Source organism: Aythya marila, assembly GCF_965140915.1.
Source record: "Aythya marila genome assembly, chromosome: 8".
NCBI lineage: Eukaryota > Metazoa > Chordata > Aves > Anseriformes > Anatidae > Aythya > Aythya marila.
This window is the reverse complement of record NC_139049.1, coordinates 20,967,202-20,982,100: the sequence shown is the minus strand read 5'-3', so window position 1 is coordinate 20,982,100 and position 14,899 is coordinate 20,967,202. Positions and strand designations below refer to the sequence as shown.

Below are 14,899 nucleotides of genomic sequence, written 5' to 3'. Positions count from 1 at the left end.
CTGGATTTCATGCTTCTGGATTTTACTACTTCTTATGTACCGTTATGTTTTTATTCCGTATTCTGGCAACATCAAGGCTTACGTGAAAGATATAAAGTCACAGATAACATGGTAATTTTCCATTTTATGACAACATTAGGGCTTTGACTTGTGAGCACTGTGCAAAATGTCTGATATTCACATCTTAACTAATTATTCAATCAAAGATTTGGCAGGTCAGTCAATGAGAACAATGTACGATGGACTGGAATTGATCACACTTCATTTCCCATCAACTGGCAGTGCAAAATGGTAGCTCAGATGACAAGTTAGGATCATTGCCAGTCATTTCTGGGCTTATGCCTTCAGTTCGTTCTTTCTTTTTTTCCAAATGAGAACCCCCAGACTGTCAGAGTGTCCTCTGATGTTGGTGACTAAAGCAATGCAGAGCTTTTGTAGCCTCTGAGGGACGTGAGGCTATTTCTGGTTCCATAATTAATGCTGCTGCATAGTCCTATAATCACCTAACCTTATTGAATTGTCCCCATGTGAAGATTTGATTTCAAATTTAGTAATCGTTATACATCATTTATTTTCACATAGATTACAAGTTCAAGACAGGATTTCACCCCAGAGCTCTTTGAATGTTATGCTCTTCACTTTTACTCTTTTTGCATATGCTTGTGACACTTCCAGCTCTGGTGATTTACTAGCAATTAGTAGGCTTCCCCGACAGATTTATTGGAGCTTTCAGAGAGTGATGAATCAGGTGTGTGACTGCGAAGAAGTGGCTCCCTAGGACTTTTATTCAATAGAGGGCCACTGACTTACATCCTGTGAAGAGCTTTGATTTCTAAAGCAGGACTTAGCGCAACTAAAGCTCCTAAACCCCAACGTAAAACAGCAGTTTAAAGAAATCTTGGCTTGGCCGCTGCCTAACCTCAGCAGTGTGCAAGTCAACTGCCTGCTTCGTCATTGGACTTTCAGATGATCAGGGTGCCTACGGTGTGTTTTTGGCCAAAATCTTGGCCTGCTCCCTGTGTAAGGCTGGTCAGGATATGGCAATGGGAATTTCTGTCCTGCGGCCGAGCTCGGTGAGGCACTGGGGCAGCCTTGCCCCACCAAACACAGCTGGACGGGGCAGTGGCACCCACCCGCTGCCATTGCCCATGTCCAGGGGCTGGTCCTGCTCAGAGCGTGATGCCTGTCCTTGCGTTCTGCTTCCTAGTGTCGTGGTGCTTTGTTCCCACCAAAAATGTGACTTTCTGTGTAGGTTTTGGGATGTGGATTGATTGCTTTGGCAACAGTGAATATTAAAAAATAATCCAGTTGTGACAGGACCAAGTGCTTTTGTATTAACAAGCTTTCCTTTGAAAATGTATCGATCTGTTCTTTTTATTTGCTTTCCCAGATGTCCATTGCTCAATACCAATTGGAAAAAAAAATCTGATTTCTGATGTGAAATAGTCCCATGGTGAACAAATACACATTGAACCAAAATAAACTATTTTAATAACTTATTTTTAAATTAAATGCAAATGTGGCATTGCAGTCTTTTAAAGCAAACAAAACCTCCAATGTGTTTAGCATGTTAAAAAGAAGATTTGTGCTGTGTTCACAATGTTATACAATAATTAAAAAGGAAACCAGTTAAGCCTTCAGAACCTGTCCTGTTCTATAGGATGTAATTAATTTTTGTTTAATTATAGTAGTGCTGTGGTGTGATTATTATTTTTTTAGGGTAGAAATTCTGCACGGTTGCAATTTTCTGTTTTGGGAAGCAGTACACATGACAGAAAGGGAAGGGTTTTAACCACACCGCAGCTGTAATTAAATGCTGACATGTCTGTAAAGTTTGGCTGCCGTTTTCTTCAGATGTGGATTTCTAGGACAGAGGCTGCCCCTGGCCGTGCCACGCTAGCGGAGGCAGCAGGTCCTCCTAGGAGGATGACTTGTTCTTCCCCCGGGTGTGCAGATAGGCAGGCCTGGCACAGCACAGGCAGTACCACACCTGAGGTGAAATTCAGTGGCTTTTAGGGCATCAGGGTGACCAGTGTCCTCAAGGGCTCTTCCTTGTGAGCAGCACAGACAGCCATCTCGCAGTGCCTGTGGCTGGGCGCACCGAGTCAGGATTATGCTCTCATGCCATCTCCTGGCAAAGGCTGTCACCATGTTTGCCTCTGTACCACGTCCCTTCTGTGCCCCATCCTGTGTCCTCAACCTTGTCCTGCCTGCCAGCCCTGTGAGACAGGCAGGGGGCTGCGGGTGGCCTTGCTGGGGTGTGGTGGGGATCACAGAGGATGGTGCTGGTACCGGAGGTACGCAGAGCCCGGCTGGGGTTGCTGAGGCTGTGGGCTCGGGCGTCACAGCCCTGCTATGTGCCTGCAGTCGCCAAGGTGGATGGGAGTGCTGGGCTCTGAGGGAAGCCAGGAGCTGAAAATGTCAGGCGGGTGGCAGGAGAAGGGTGCCAGCCCTCCCTGCCAGCCAGGCAGTGGGATTTGGCAGCTGTGGGTGCTCCTCAGCCCATTCTGCTCAGCCCCAAGGGCTGCCCCAGGGCCCTGCGTTAAGGACAGGAGGAACCATCTGCAGACCTCTTGGGTCGGTGGAGTGAAGTGGTTGTGCCTGAGGAGAATCTGGCCTTTCTGAGTCTTTGCTGAAAGGTTTCCATACAAAAAGCTGTGACATGTCACTGTTGCCCCTGTAATGAAGAAGAGGCCCTGCCATCTCTCCTGAGATTTGAAACTGTGGCTCTAGAGAGGTTTAGATTTATCAAAAATGCTGTTTAGGTGGGCAGGCACTATGTGGGGCAGTAAAGCTAGAAAGATGACCTACATGTCCAGTGCTGAAAAACTTCAGAATATGCCTATTGCTCTGAAGAAAATGCTTAACAGAGGCGCAAGGATGTGAAAGAAGAACTGGGGGCTGCAGGCAGGCAGGTGCAGTGACCTGAAAGCAGCCTTCCTCTCAGAATCCAGGGCTTCCTGCTGCCAGGTATCACATCTCAAGGCGCTCAGTAACAGTGATTTGTAGCAATGAAAGAGACTGAGAGAGATTTTGAAAGACCTCTGCAGCCTCGTGCTTCTTGGTCATGCTCTCAGGTTTTCTTTTTCGTTCCTCGACCACCACCCATCTTGTAGCATTTGGGGCTGAATTTTCTGGATGTTCAGTGTCACTAAAGAAAGTAATTCCACCCACCTATATATATATATATATATATTTATTATTATTATTATTATTATTTTTACTTCTCTTTGCCTCCTGTTTGCATTGTGAAACTGCTCCAAAGACTGATCTGGTGAAATAAACTCCCCTCCACCTCCCCGCAAAAAAGGGGAAGCGAGCAGGAACTGTTTAATGTCACTACCAAGTAAAATGCACTTCAAATGACACACACATCACATTCAGGGATCACAATTTAGGACTACTAATGTAAAATAAAAAGCAGATAAAGTGTAAAGCACCCACGAATCCCTTGGGACTCTGGGGCTCTGCACTTCACCTCTTCCCAGGGTGGCTCCCCGTCTGCTGCTGCTTGCTAGAAGATTCCTTTCTTCCCAATTTCAGTGGTATCTGTTCTTAAACCTGCCTCTCGGTGGCATGCCCTTCTACACTTCATATACCTTGGCTTAATGTGTAGGGTCACTGGATTTAAGTTATACCATTCCCCAGTTTATAGATAAGCTCTGTCTTTAAGCAAGGAATATTGCTGAAGAGTGTTAGCCAAGTGCCTGGGAATTATTCTTCACTCAAATCAGCTGACAGTAAAACATAAATAAAAGCACTTACGTGCCACGGCCCCAAGAGATGGCACAGTTATAAATGTCTGTGAAATGCACAGATATGGAAATCTACTTAACTCTACTTCTAGCAAGGTCAAACCCGCTCTCTCCCTGTAATTAGCTGCCTTGCTATCAGCTCTTCCCTGGCTCGTTTTTTCAAAGATTCCCTCTTCTCATTTGCCCTGCAGCTCAGGGTGCCTTCATTGGAAAGAGCCCTTCCTTTCCCCTCAGCCAGCCTTTTTCTCTGTTTCCTCTAGAGATACCAGCTAACCTCAAACTTTCACCAGACTTATTTACCCCTCACTCATTCAGAAGATAGCTTTGACGTTCCTGATATAAATTAAGAGCATCTCATCTCCTTGGGGAATCACCTGCCACACTGGCAGACAGAGTGCCCCTCGACTGTCTAATTAACCCTTGGTGGCAGGTGCAGTTCAGTGCTAAACATTTCCTGGGAGTATTTAACTTCATAATAACCTGTGTACTGGGAAACAGGATAGATACAAATAGCCCAGTGGGATAAATATGTTTATTTTTGTTTCCTGATCAGGAGTGTTGACCCCTGAATTCAAAGGAATATTTTTCAAATTTAGTTGTCGTCCAAAATAAGTTTAAAATTATAAGAAATTAAAAATCTGCATCTGCACCTATTTAACATGTCTGCAAGATATTTTCTTGTCATTTTGTTTTAGTCCAAAACTAAAGATAGAAATATTTTAGCCCCAAACCCACCCTCTTTTTCTTCTCTACATATGCATATGGGAGAAGTCCCAGTGACTTTCTAAATCCTGTAGCTATGGAATGAGATGGGTGTTTTGACCAGTTGTACCAGTACCAGATTCTGGCACCTTCCTTTATTGTCAAGAAGTAAAGACTAGTCTGGGTTACTATAAAATAAACAGATGAAGATTATACAAAGCTAGCCACATAAAAATCAAAAGGTCTTGGAGGACACAGTGAGGTTGGACATTTTTGACGGTTTTTGAAACAAAGACCTTGGAAAGCAATAAGGAGCCCTGCTTTTTATTGCAGTCAACTTCAACAAGGTAGAGAAATAAAAGACAAAATACGTTTTAGAGAAAATTCTCTGTGGGGTCAGTGACTCTTTCTAAGAAGATATTTGATCTTAAATTTCTTCTGCTCTGTCCTAGAGACTCAGCATGCTGTGTTGATGTTGTCACCTGAAAACTGGATGCCCCTGGAAAGGCGTGCCTGTGTCCTTGCAATTGCTGTCACGCTATTGCCTTCTAGGATATGGCCGTAGTGAGAGTTTAGATGTATTTGGATGAGCCAAAGAGTGTCGCAGAAAGACGTGAGCTTTAAGCTGAAAACTTAGGCACAGTCTTTAAGGATCAATGATGCTCACCTTTAAAGCTGGGTTAGGTAAAAGAGTGACCCTGTGAAAATTGAAGCTCAAAAAAATCTTGCACAGCCACGACAGGTGCAGAGAGAGCAGCCGAGGGCATATTTCCATGAGGAATTGCCAAAACATACCAAAGCAGATGAGAGAAGCTGATGTGCAAACTTTCGGAAGCAAAAAACCAAAGCATCCAGTGCCTTTTCTATGGACTGTTGTAATAGTTCCTGTTTTTCTGAAATGTTGGTAACAGTTTGCATAGTTAAGACACCATGCTTGTTGCTTTATTGCATTTTAGTGCAAGTACTTCAGCTGCAGAACAAAAGTAAAGCAGTTTGATGTAATATGAATGTCTATTTGCACTCCTTTTAAGATAAACATTAGGCAATAACCATTTCTTTTGAGCCTGTATATTGTTCGTATGATTCTCTCTCTCATAACAGCTCAGGTTCATCAACATGATGCATTCCTGCCTGATTTTCCAGTGCTGTCTTTCATTGAAGATATTCTTTTCTTTCTCTGATTGCTTTTTCTTCTTAGACCATTACTCTAGTTGATAGCTCCAGGTTATCATTGTATCCTATCTCCCTCTCCAATAAGCCTATGATTGATACTAATCTTCCTCATGGGACACATTTATAGGATGCAGGATGGAAACTACTCTCTAAATCTTAGCTTTATATGTGCTGACAATTTGCAAGGTTGCACCTTATATTCACTTCAGGTGGCTTAGGGGAAAACATCAGCACCTTGTAATCATGCTTCCAAATAAGAAAAGAAATGTGCTCCCCGTCCTACAAGTTATCTTGTTGTTCGGGCTCCTGTGCTGCTTCCGCTTGTATTTTATGTGACTAGCAAGGGCTTGGTTTCTGTAGGTGGTCAATGTCCTGTAACCAAACTCATGCCATTCCTTTCCAGTGAGAGGAGCCATATTTTAATTAATCTAATGGAAGCTTTGACTAGCAGGCAGTTCCCTGAAAAAGAGTTAATGTGCCGGAAAACACTTCACACAAGCAGAAGACTCTTCATTGACTAATGTGCTGAACGGTACTTTTTCTAAGAAAATTATCCCAGTGAAAGCTTTATGGAGTGCATTTGTTTTTTTATTTTTCTTTTCGTAATACAGCCTCATGTTTAGAAATTGAATTAGATTCGCCTAAGGACCATTTGAAAATAGAATTATTATATTTTTACTACAAGTTTTGCAGATGCCCATCAGTATAATATCGTGGCAGACACAAATATTCCATTCCTTGGAGAAATAAAACCTAGGGCACTGTGATCACTGGTGTGATGAATGCATTTGCTGAAGTTTGGCTATTTCACTGTTTCGATTTATCAAATATCTGAAGGCAGAGTCCAGTTATATAATTAACTCTGAAGAATCAATGGGAAATGAAGATGCTAATGTTTCCACAACATTTGCATATTCAAGCTCTACATCTCAAGAAACAAAGAGAAGTAATAAGAAATTCATTTGTTTTATCTTTTATCTTTTTAAACAGACATGCATTTATCTTTCTAAACAGACTTGCCAGACCTTTTTTGAATTGCAAAGTTTTACTGCAAATGCTTGTTATTTGGATTTGCATACGGATTAACAATGTTGGGAAGTGGTATCTCCTAACCCTTTCTATTTACTTGTGTGGTATCAGTCACTGGGATACAGTTTTCAAAGCAATCAGTGCTTTTATTTCAGTGGATAATGCACTTTGTTTTCATGGCAGAATGTCTAATGCTCTGAAAGTCTAGTTCAACAAAAATTATAAATGTATTTGCTCAGGGGATCTTTCTTCCTCTTTAAGGCCTTCTCTGTACCTGCTAGCATAAGGGTTAAAGAACAAAAAGCTATGAAACTTGAGGGGAAAGTCTGAGCTGGCATGCGTAGTGTAAAAATGAAGCTACACTCTTTATCTGAACATATGTTTGAGAATTTAATGGTCAAAGCAAAATCATGTCTTAGATCAGAACTTGGCACCACAAAACCAAAACTCCCGGGGACTTAAGAGGCATGTTCCACAGAAAGTTGAGGTTGGTTGAGGTTCAAAATCCTATACGTGCTTTGGGTGTTTCAGTCTGTTTTTCCTTCCAGCTTTTAATACATAGAAATATGACCTAAATATCCCGATATGCATCTGAATTATATTTGCTATTCAGACTAGTTTGAGAGCATCATTTCATAGTGTGTCAGGTGCGTGGGGATGGGAAATACTAAAGCAAATACTTGTGCATCTCTTTTTTCATGTTTAGTTCTTTTCACATGCCCTTGTTCCACCATCAATATATTACAAAGTAAAAAGTATTGGGGAACTTGCATTATTTTCACAAGATCATGTCTCCCAAAGTAATTTACAATTTGGAAAGCAGTTCTGGAGTGCACAGCTGTCGTTCACTAATGAGACAGGTTGAGCCCCACGGCTTGCTGTGTTGACTCGGAGAGCAGACATTACTTTGCAAATGTGCAGCTTCAGGGTTTCTATTCTACTTTAAGGTGATTGGAATTTCTCAAAGAAGAATAGATTAGACCTTACAATCACTTGTCTCCTAGGAAAAATACTAAGGAAGGAGATGCACCTTGGGAAGCAACATGCTATAGCTTGGTTCTGAATGGCAGGTGTAATGGCAAGAGAGGCCGTGTACCTGGAGCTGTGCTGGGTGGCAGGGGCCCGCCAGAGCTGGATCAGCCGTCTGTGCGTTTGTGGTACCTGCAGCTCCTGCAAAGGCCAAGGTGCTGTCGTGACAGGGAGACTGCCCTAGGAGCCACTGGGAGAGGAGAACTGGGGAGGAGCAGCCAGCCTCTGCTAGAGCAGCCGTCTCAAGCCAGCAGCTGGTGAGATACCCCAAAGCTGCTCAAGGCTCCAAGAAAGTACAAACTGAACTGAAGGTGCCAGGACAAAGTACGACGTTAACAGCAATGTGTTAATTGCACAGTGTCATTGCTGGTAGCTCATGACCCAGCAATCAAGAATGAGTCGTAAGTAACAAGTTACATTGAACCTAGGGTAAATACAGTGTTTGTTAATATCAGGTATGAAATAGCAATCAAGTTCTGGGCACAAGGCAAGGAACAGGAAAAGTAATTACTGAGGTAACACGCAGTGAGTGTCACAAGGTAACTGTTGTGTGTAGGCCAGGCACAAAGGGAACTAGGTAGGGTAGACATGTAACTCCTACCAAAGAAATTCACTTATTTCTAACAACAACAACAAAAAAGCCTGCTCTGGAAGAAGATGGCCATCCTCTGAATCAGTAAGATGGTTTCTTTCAGGGTCCATGTGTACCTTTTCTAGCCATTAATATTGCCCTATCTGAATTAATTCAATTGTAAACAGAAACAATTCTGCTTTCCTTTAGATCACAGTTCCAATTTCTACCACTGCTTTTATGCTAGCATCAGTCTGAGAGCTGCTGTGAAGCTGGTTGTTGGTGTGGTTTGGTTAGCGTAAGGTGAAGAAGCCCTACGGTTCTTTATTCTGGGTAGGATAGGAGACAAGTGTGTTGGTACTGAGGAACGAAAAGCTCTGTGGAGATGTTGCAGGGCAATAGGAGCCCACAGCTCTCAGGTACTCCAGCAGCAGAGAACGCTACCGGTGGCAGCCCTATTTCAGTTACTTGAGCAGCCTCATTGACAGTCTGCGCTTTCAGTCTCAAATGTTTAGCTAAAGGTCATTCATCCAAAAGGAATTTGGATATTTTTAAATCTTTCTCGGTCTCTTGCTCACTCCAATACACTTGGAAATCATCTGCAATATTTCCAGCCATATCTATTAGGAATGTTGGTGTTAAGGAACTGATAGGTGGTCTTATTCTGCTGAACTCAGTAATGAGCTTTTCTCCACTCCAGAAGATATTTTTTTTTTTTGGCCGGGTCATTATTGCCAAGATAAAATATGTGATTTTTTTATTTATAGAAAGGAAACTTTTTTATACTCCTGATAGTGGAATGATCTGAACCCAGGGGTCTTGAAAGTAGGTCATTAAGGACTCAGTAGGAAGAAGTGTGCTTTCCAGTGCTGCTTATTTTACTGGAGGGAATTGTCCTGTTTTCTAAAATCTTGGCTTTAAAATCAAAGGCCTTTTTTAAGCAAAATAAATAAATAAAAATTGATCACTTGATTTCATCACAGAGAAAATAATTGTATCTAAGAGTAACATAATTTGAATCAGGAATAACATTCTTCCATTGATTTTTTTGAGCAATAAAGTGTCTGAAAATAACATTTTTCTATCATTGGACAACATAGATTTTGAAGTCAATACCACAGCAGAGATTGTCTCAAATTGGAAAATACAGGAACAACTCTGACATTGTTGGTTTTTTTTTGTTGTTGCTGTTTGCTTGTTGGTTGCTTTTAAACAAACCGGAAGTATGTGGTATAGCAGCAGTACTGACTGGGCTGTAACATGTGACAGCTTCCAGGAGTCATTTTGGCCCATGATAGTTACAGTTGTGCCAGGCTGTGCTCAGTCGTCACGGCCACCACGGGGCTGTTTCGGGGTTTACCAGAACCTGGCAAGGTTCCCCTGCGCCCTTCATTCACTGGGGACAGCCCTTCTATCAGGGAAAAGCATCAGCTCATTTTGCCAGCTCCTAGGGTACTAGCACAGTCAGCTTGCTTTCTTGTAATCTCTTTTTCCCCTCTCTCCCTGTGAATTTTTGGTTGACTGAAAGTAAGAGAAAAAATTCAGGCAGTTTGTCACTAAGTGCCCAGCGTGTTGACGCGACTGACTTGTGCTGTAGAAGTGGCCACGTGCTCTGTGTGCAAGGTGCTGTTGGTGTACTTCAGGTACACATGAAAACATAGCAGCTTATTGCTGGTGACAACGGGTGCCATTAAATGGTAGCAGCTTTTACATGTGTTCTGTGTTATGTTTCAAGGTAGCTAATAGAGGTGCCATAAAACTCACCTACCTCTCACTTTTCTGGGCATTTGGAAGCAAGATTAATGAAGTAAGGGTTGCATTGCCTACCTAAAATATAACTCGTATGTCATGGGTTTGCTTTTTTTGGCTTGCTTTTTTTCCACATATCACTGTAATAATTACCTTAGCAGAGAGCTTTCTGTGGACTTAATGTTCTTCTGGCTTAATGGCCCCTGGTTATTCTCAGGCCATCAACTTTTCCCAGCTGGTCATCAATCCCAAAGCAATGCCTTGTGCCTCCATTATTATTGCTTAAGTAGATGACATTTCTGGTGCAACCACTGCCTTCCCAATGATATTACAGCCAATAGGTTTTTCTCCTTGCTTTCAATATTGTCAGGGCCTCAGAGACAGCTGGTATGAGAATGTTGTGGCTGTTGGCTGTGAATTCCTCTGGCAATTTTAGGTGTGAGTTTTGTACATTCAGACTGAAAGACTCAGTGAGGTGAGTGTAAATGACTTGCCCAGAACAGGCACAAGTTATCAGCCCCCATGCATCATTGATGTATTAGTTGGATAATACCTGAATGCTTCAGTCCCAAGACCTTTTCCCAAAAGGAGCCATTTTCAAACAAGATGTGGGACAGATGTTTTGGGAGTGTTAATGTGCATCATCTAGCAAATGTTGACATTTCCCTCCTCACCCCACAAAAAATGTTTCAACAGCTTCACTGTGGTTACCATCATTTCCTCACAAGTGACATTCTCTGGCAGACTTTTAAAAGAAACAAGTAACGTGTAGGCCAGAAACCAGCAGAGATTGTTTTAGGTGAAAATGTCTCGCAATGTGGATATTCAAACCCATGTGATTAACACTGGTGCCGACTACATTTCCTTTAACCTCATTAGCACTTCAGCTTGCTTTCCCATGCATGATGGTGGAGAAGCTAGTTCACCTTAGAGCCTTTTGCTAGGTAATTTATCAAAGTGTCAGATGAAAGCTTAAAGGAAAACGCATGTAAATACTGCATTAGAAGCCTTGGCTCACAAAAGCATGAACATTTCTACTCATATCATTAGCTCTGGATTACGGTCCATATATGTGAAAGAAAAAAGACATTGTTTGGGAAATGGAGACCCAAAGCTTACTGGTTGTATAGCTAAAGAAATGGTATAATTTAGTTATTTTTTCTTTAATTAAAAAAAAAAAAAAGCTCAGACTGCAACCCCTTATTTTCTTCAGAATTAAAAACATTACTTAAATAAAGCAACTCCTTCAAATACTGGATGCTGAAGTATTTGCAAACAGGGCGTTAAGATGATCTCAGACCTAGGCTACATGTATGTCTTGTTTTGACCTGTAGAGTTTTTTGAGTTGCGCATCATAACACACTGATTTAATTATTTATTGCCTATATCTATGTGGTCGATACCAAGTATAGTTATATGCTGCTGTACTAACTGCTCCTCATCTATAAATCCATCAAGTGTACACTTGGGGACACGCTAGCTTTGTTTGTAGTGGCACAAACAACAAGCTGCCATGGAGAGCCATGGGATCTGATCGGGAGAGGTGCTGAGGCCCGTGCTGTCAGGGGTGGGTTTAGGTTGGTAGAACTCGGAGCCAACGAATAGTGCTGGATCAGGCCAGCATCTAGTGCAGGGGATGACTGCTCCCAGTCCATTGTGTGTCTGACTTGGAGCCTCTGGAATTAAACAAGTCTAGTACTCACCAGGAAGGTGTTAGAACCCCAGTCTTTTTGGTTCACAGTCATTTTTATTGACTGAGGTTGTTGTCTTTATTTTTGTCATTATCTATAGTTCAGTTGTTCAGTTTGTGTTCGGTTGGTTGGTTTGTCTCTTCTCATAAGAAGCGCCAGCACGCCAAGTCAGGACAGCAAGTCAGGCTACTGCCTTTTCCCTGCATGGGGATGCACAGTCTGTATGGTCTGTAATTTGGTCTTACTGGCCTTAGATGCTGCAAGATATGGTTTCGTAGAGGATCACGGAGGCACACCTTCAGACAGTCTTCAAGTCTCAGTTTGCTGTATTCTTGTTGGAAATCAACACTTTTGGGATTCTGTTAACCCTTTGCTCCTTTTCAGTTCTCATGCTGGGCAGCAGATAAGCTTACATACTCCTCATTTTTATATATATTTATTTATGTATTTATTTAATTCAGTAGCATGATTAATAATGCATTTTCATGAAAACTTGGTGTAGTCTTGCGATTCTGTTAGGTCAGACACTCACTGAACAGGCCCCTCCTGTTCCATTTTATTGTGTAACTTTTAAACGTGACCTGACAAGCTAGGAAACATTCAGTGAGCTGCCTCACTGTCATGTAAAAGCTATGCAGACATTAATGACCAGCTCTGATGGCAGAACCACAACAGAAGTATGAGAGCAGTGCAGTGGTTATGTTGCTGATTTGGAAATAGTGTGGAAGGATTAGACCAAGATATAATTCTTTTCCTTTAGCAAGATGTCCTGACCATAGAGTTGAAAAGCTATTCACACTTGTGCTTATGAGGACTTACAAATGATTATTTCATGCAAAAATTGGAAGAGGAGGAATCTGAAATACTCCAGTTAGAGCTCATTTATAGCAAATAGAAGAAGTACAATGCTATGCAGCTGTGAAGAGTTTAGAAGCCATTGTCATTACTATATATGAAGGTTAAGCAGCAGTGGAAAGGAGGATTTGGATTCAATTCCACCAAGAACTGTAAGGGTTACACACAATTTCCCTCTCTATAAAAGGTACAGGTAGTATGTTCCCAGTTATTTGGGAAGAATGCTGAGAGAGATTTATAAAAAGTCCACTGAGATTTTCATTGTAAAATATTCCATGTCTATGTAAAATACTAGTTACAATTATCATGTAGTGAATGGGAAGGTGTTCACAGCTAATTTTGAGTATGTCTGTCTTTGCAGCCTTTAAAAATGCATTGCAAGAGCTGTGCATTGGTAACCAGTTCTGGACACCTTCTGGGAAGTAAACAAGGTGACAGAATCGACGAGACAGAGTGCGTAATACGAATGAATGATGCACCTACTCGAGGTTATGGAAGAGATGTTGGAAACAAAACGAGCCTTCGAGTCATTGCACACTCCAGTATTCAGAGGATTTTGCGAAACCGCAACGAACTCTTAAATATGAGCCATGGTGCTGTGTTTATCTTCTGGGGTCCTAGCAGCTACATGAGGAGAGATGGTAAAGGCTTGGTATATAACAACCTGCAGCTGATGAATCAGATACTCCCTCAATTAAAAGCATATATGATTTCTCGCCACAAGATGCTTCAATTTGATGACCTTTTTAAACGAGAAACTGGGAAAGACAGGTGAGAAAATTTATGTGGATACATTTGGGGGAAGTCATACAGCAGAAAAATAATGTAGCTTATATGTACCAATTTCAGATCTGCTCAGAGGGACTATCACACCCATTAAATCCTCTGCTGCATGAGTTGTAATATGGTATAACAGACCAAATAACATCACTTGTAACATAAGGAAAAATTATGCATCAAAATAATTTTTGTGGAGTATTGCCACATCAACTTAGAATACCAGAGTCTGGCTGTGCTGCCTATATAGACAAGGAGGTAGAAGCTGTTTAAATCTCACTTTGGGGTAATATACCTAAAAGTTTCCTTTTTTTTTTTTTTTTTTTTTGGATTCTGAAAAATCAGAATGGATAGCTTATATTTTCTTACAGAGGAAATGCCACTGTTCTATGAATTATAATAGCTGTTTATTGAATTTAAGCTTTCTTGGAACATTGCAGCTGTAAAGCTTCTTGTAATACAAATAAACATTAGTCATACATTAGGTGCTTCAGAGGAGTTCATCATGTATTTCCAACTGGGAAAAGGAAAGTTATTACAATAGTTACATCTTTACGAGACTGTTTATGACTTGTAGGCTGATCTTCAAATCAAATTTTTAATAAGTGACCCACTGCAGGACTTGAGTATTTTCACATATAATGTTTGAAAATGGGCATTTAAGCCAAAGACTTCCTAGAGAGAATCACGTTTATCGTTAACGAACTCCTATTTTTTTACATATTAAATATGCAGCTGTAAAAAATGGAACAGGGTCCCCACTTCAGTACAAATGAAGAGGTGGGTTTATTGTGCAGTAACTCATGGTAAAATTCTCTAACTTCACAAAAATATACAGCACAGCCTGAAGCTGGGCTCAGTCCTCTGTAGACAGAGGGCTCGAGGGCACAGACTTGTCTTTGGGGCTGTACAATGGAGGCAGAGCCTGTGGCACAGGAAATTCCTGTATCCTATTAGTTGATGGTGACTGCATCTTTGGTTAGCATTTGCTGTCTTTTATCATATCCCATGTGCTTTTCTTGCAGAGCCCAGCTCAGTTACTGTGGATCAAACTAAGTATCCAAATACTTGTCCGACTTGCATTAACACTTAAAGCACACAGTAACTTGTTCAGCTTCTTACTGTTAAAGGTCCTTTCCTCTTCATCCCCAAAACAGTGGTTGTGATTTTCTACCAGAGTTGTTCACTCAGAGCCGAGCGAAGTGAGAAGGTTATAATCTGTGGGAATTAAGCAAGAAAAAACACAAAGGATTATCTGTATGGCCAGTATTTACAAAGGCATTACAATTCACAAAGCTGTGGTAAAGCTGTAACTGGCTACCACCAGCCCTAGGGGTCAGAGGCACAGTGCCTCCTTGTGCCCCAGCTGACTCTCTCACTGTGGGACTGCTCCCAGTCCCGTTTTGAGGAAGAGCTGGCCGGTTCTGCCATGAGGAGCTGGGGTCCCGTTCGTTTCCTGACTCTTGCTGTGCAATTTCAGGCAGGCTGCTGCTTTCTCATTCTGTATTACCCATCTGGAGCAGGAGGCCTATAGCTAAGCACGGAATGAAAGCATTTCTTTTTCTGCA

General features: G+C 41.7%; 1 protein-coding gene across 2 annotated transcripts in view; it reads left to right on the top strand.

Annotated features, from left to right (window-relative positions):
* The window catches only part of ST6GALNAC5 (ST6 N-acetylgalactosaminide alpha-2,6-sialyltransferase 5), a 70,706-nt gene that overhangs the window by 43,585 nt on the left and 12,222 nt on the right, over positions 1–14,899 (top strand). For both annotated transcript variants that reach the window (XM_082766680.1, XM_082766681.1), the window contains exon 3: positions 12,916–13,325. In XM_082766680.1, the coding sequence (XP_082622806.1) occupies positions 12,916–13,325 (410 nt within the window). The remainder of the gene's footprint in view (positions 1–12,915; positions 13,326–14,899) is intronic.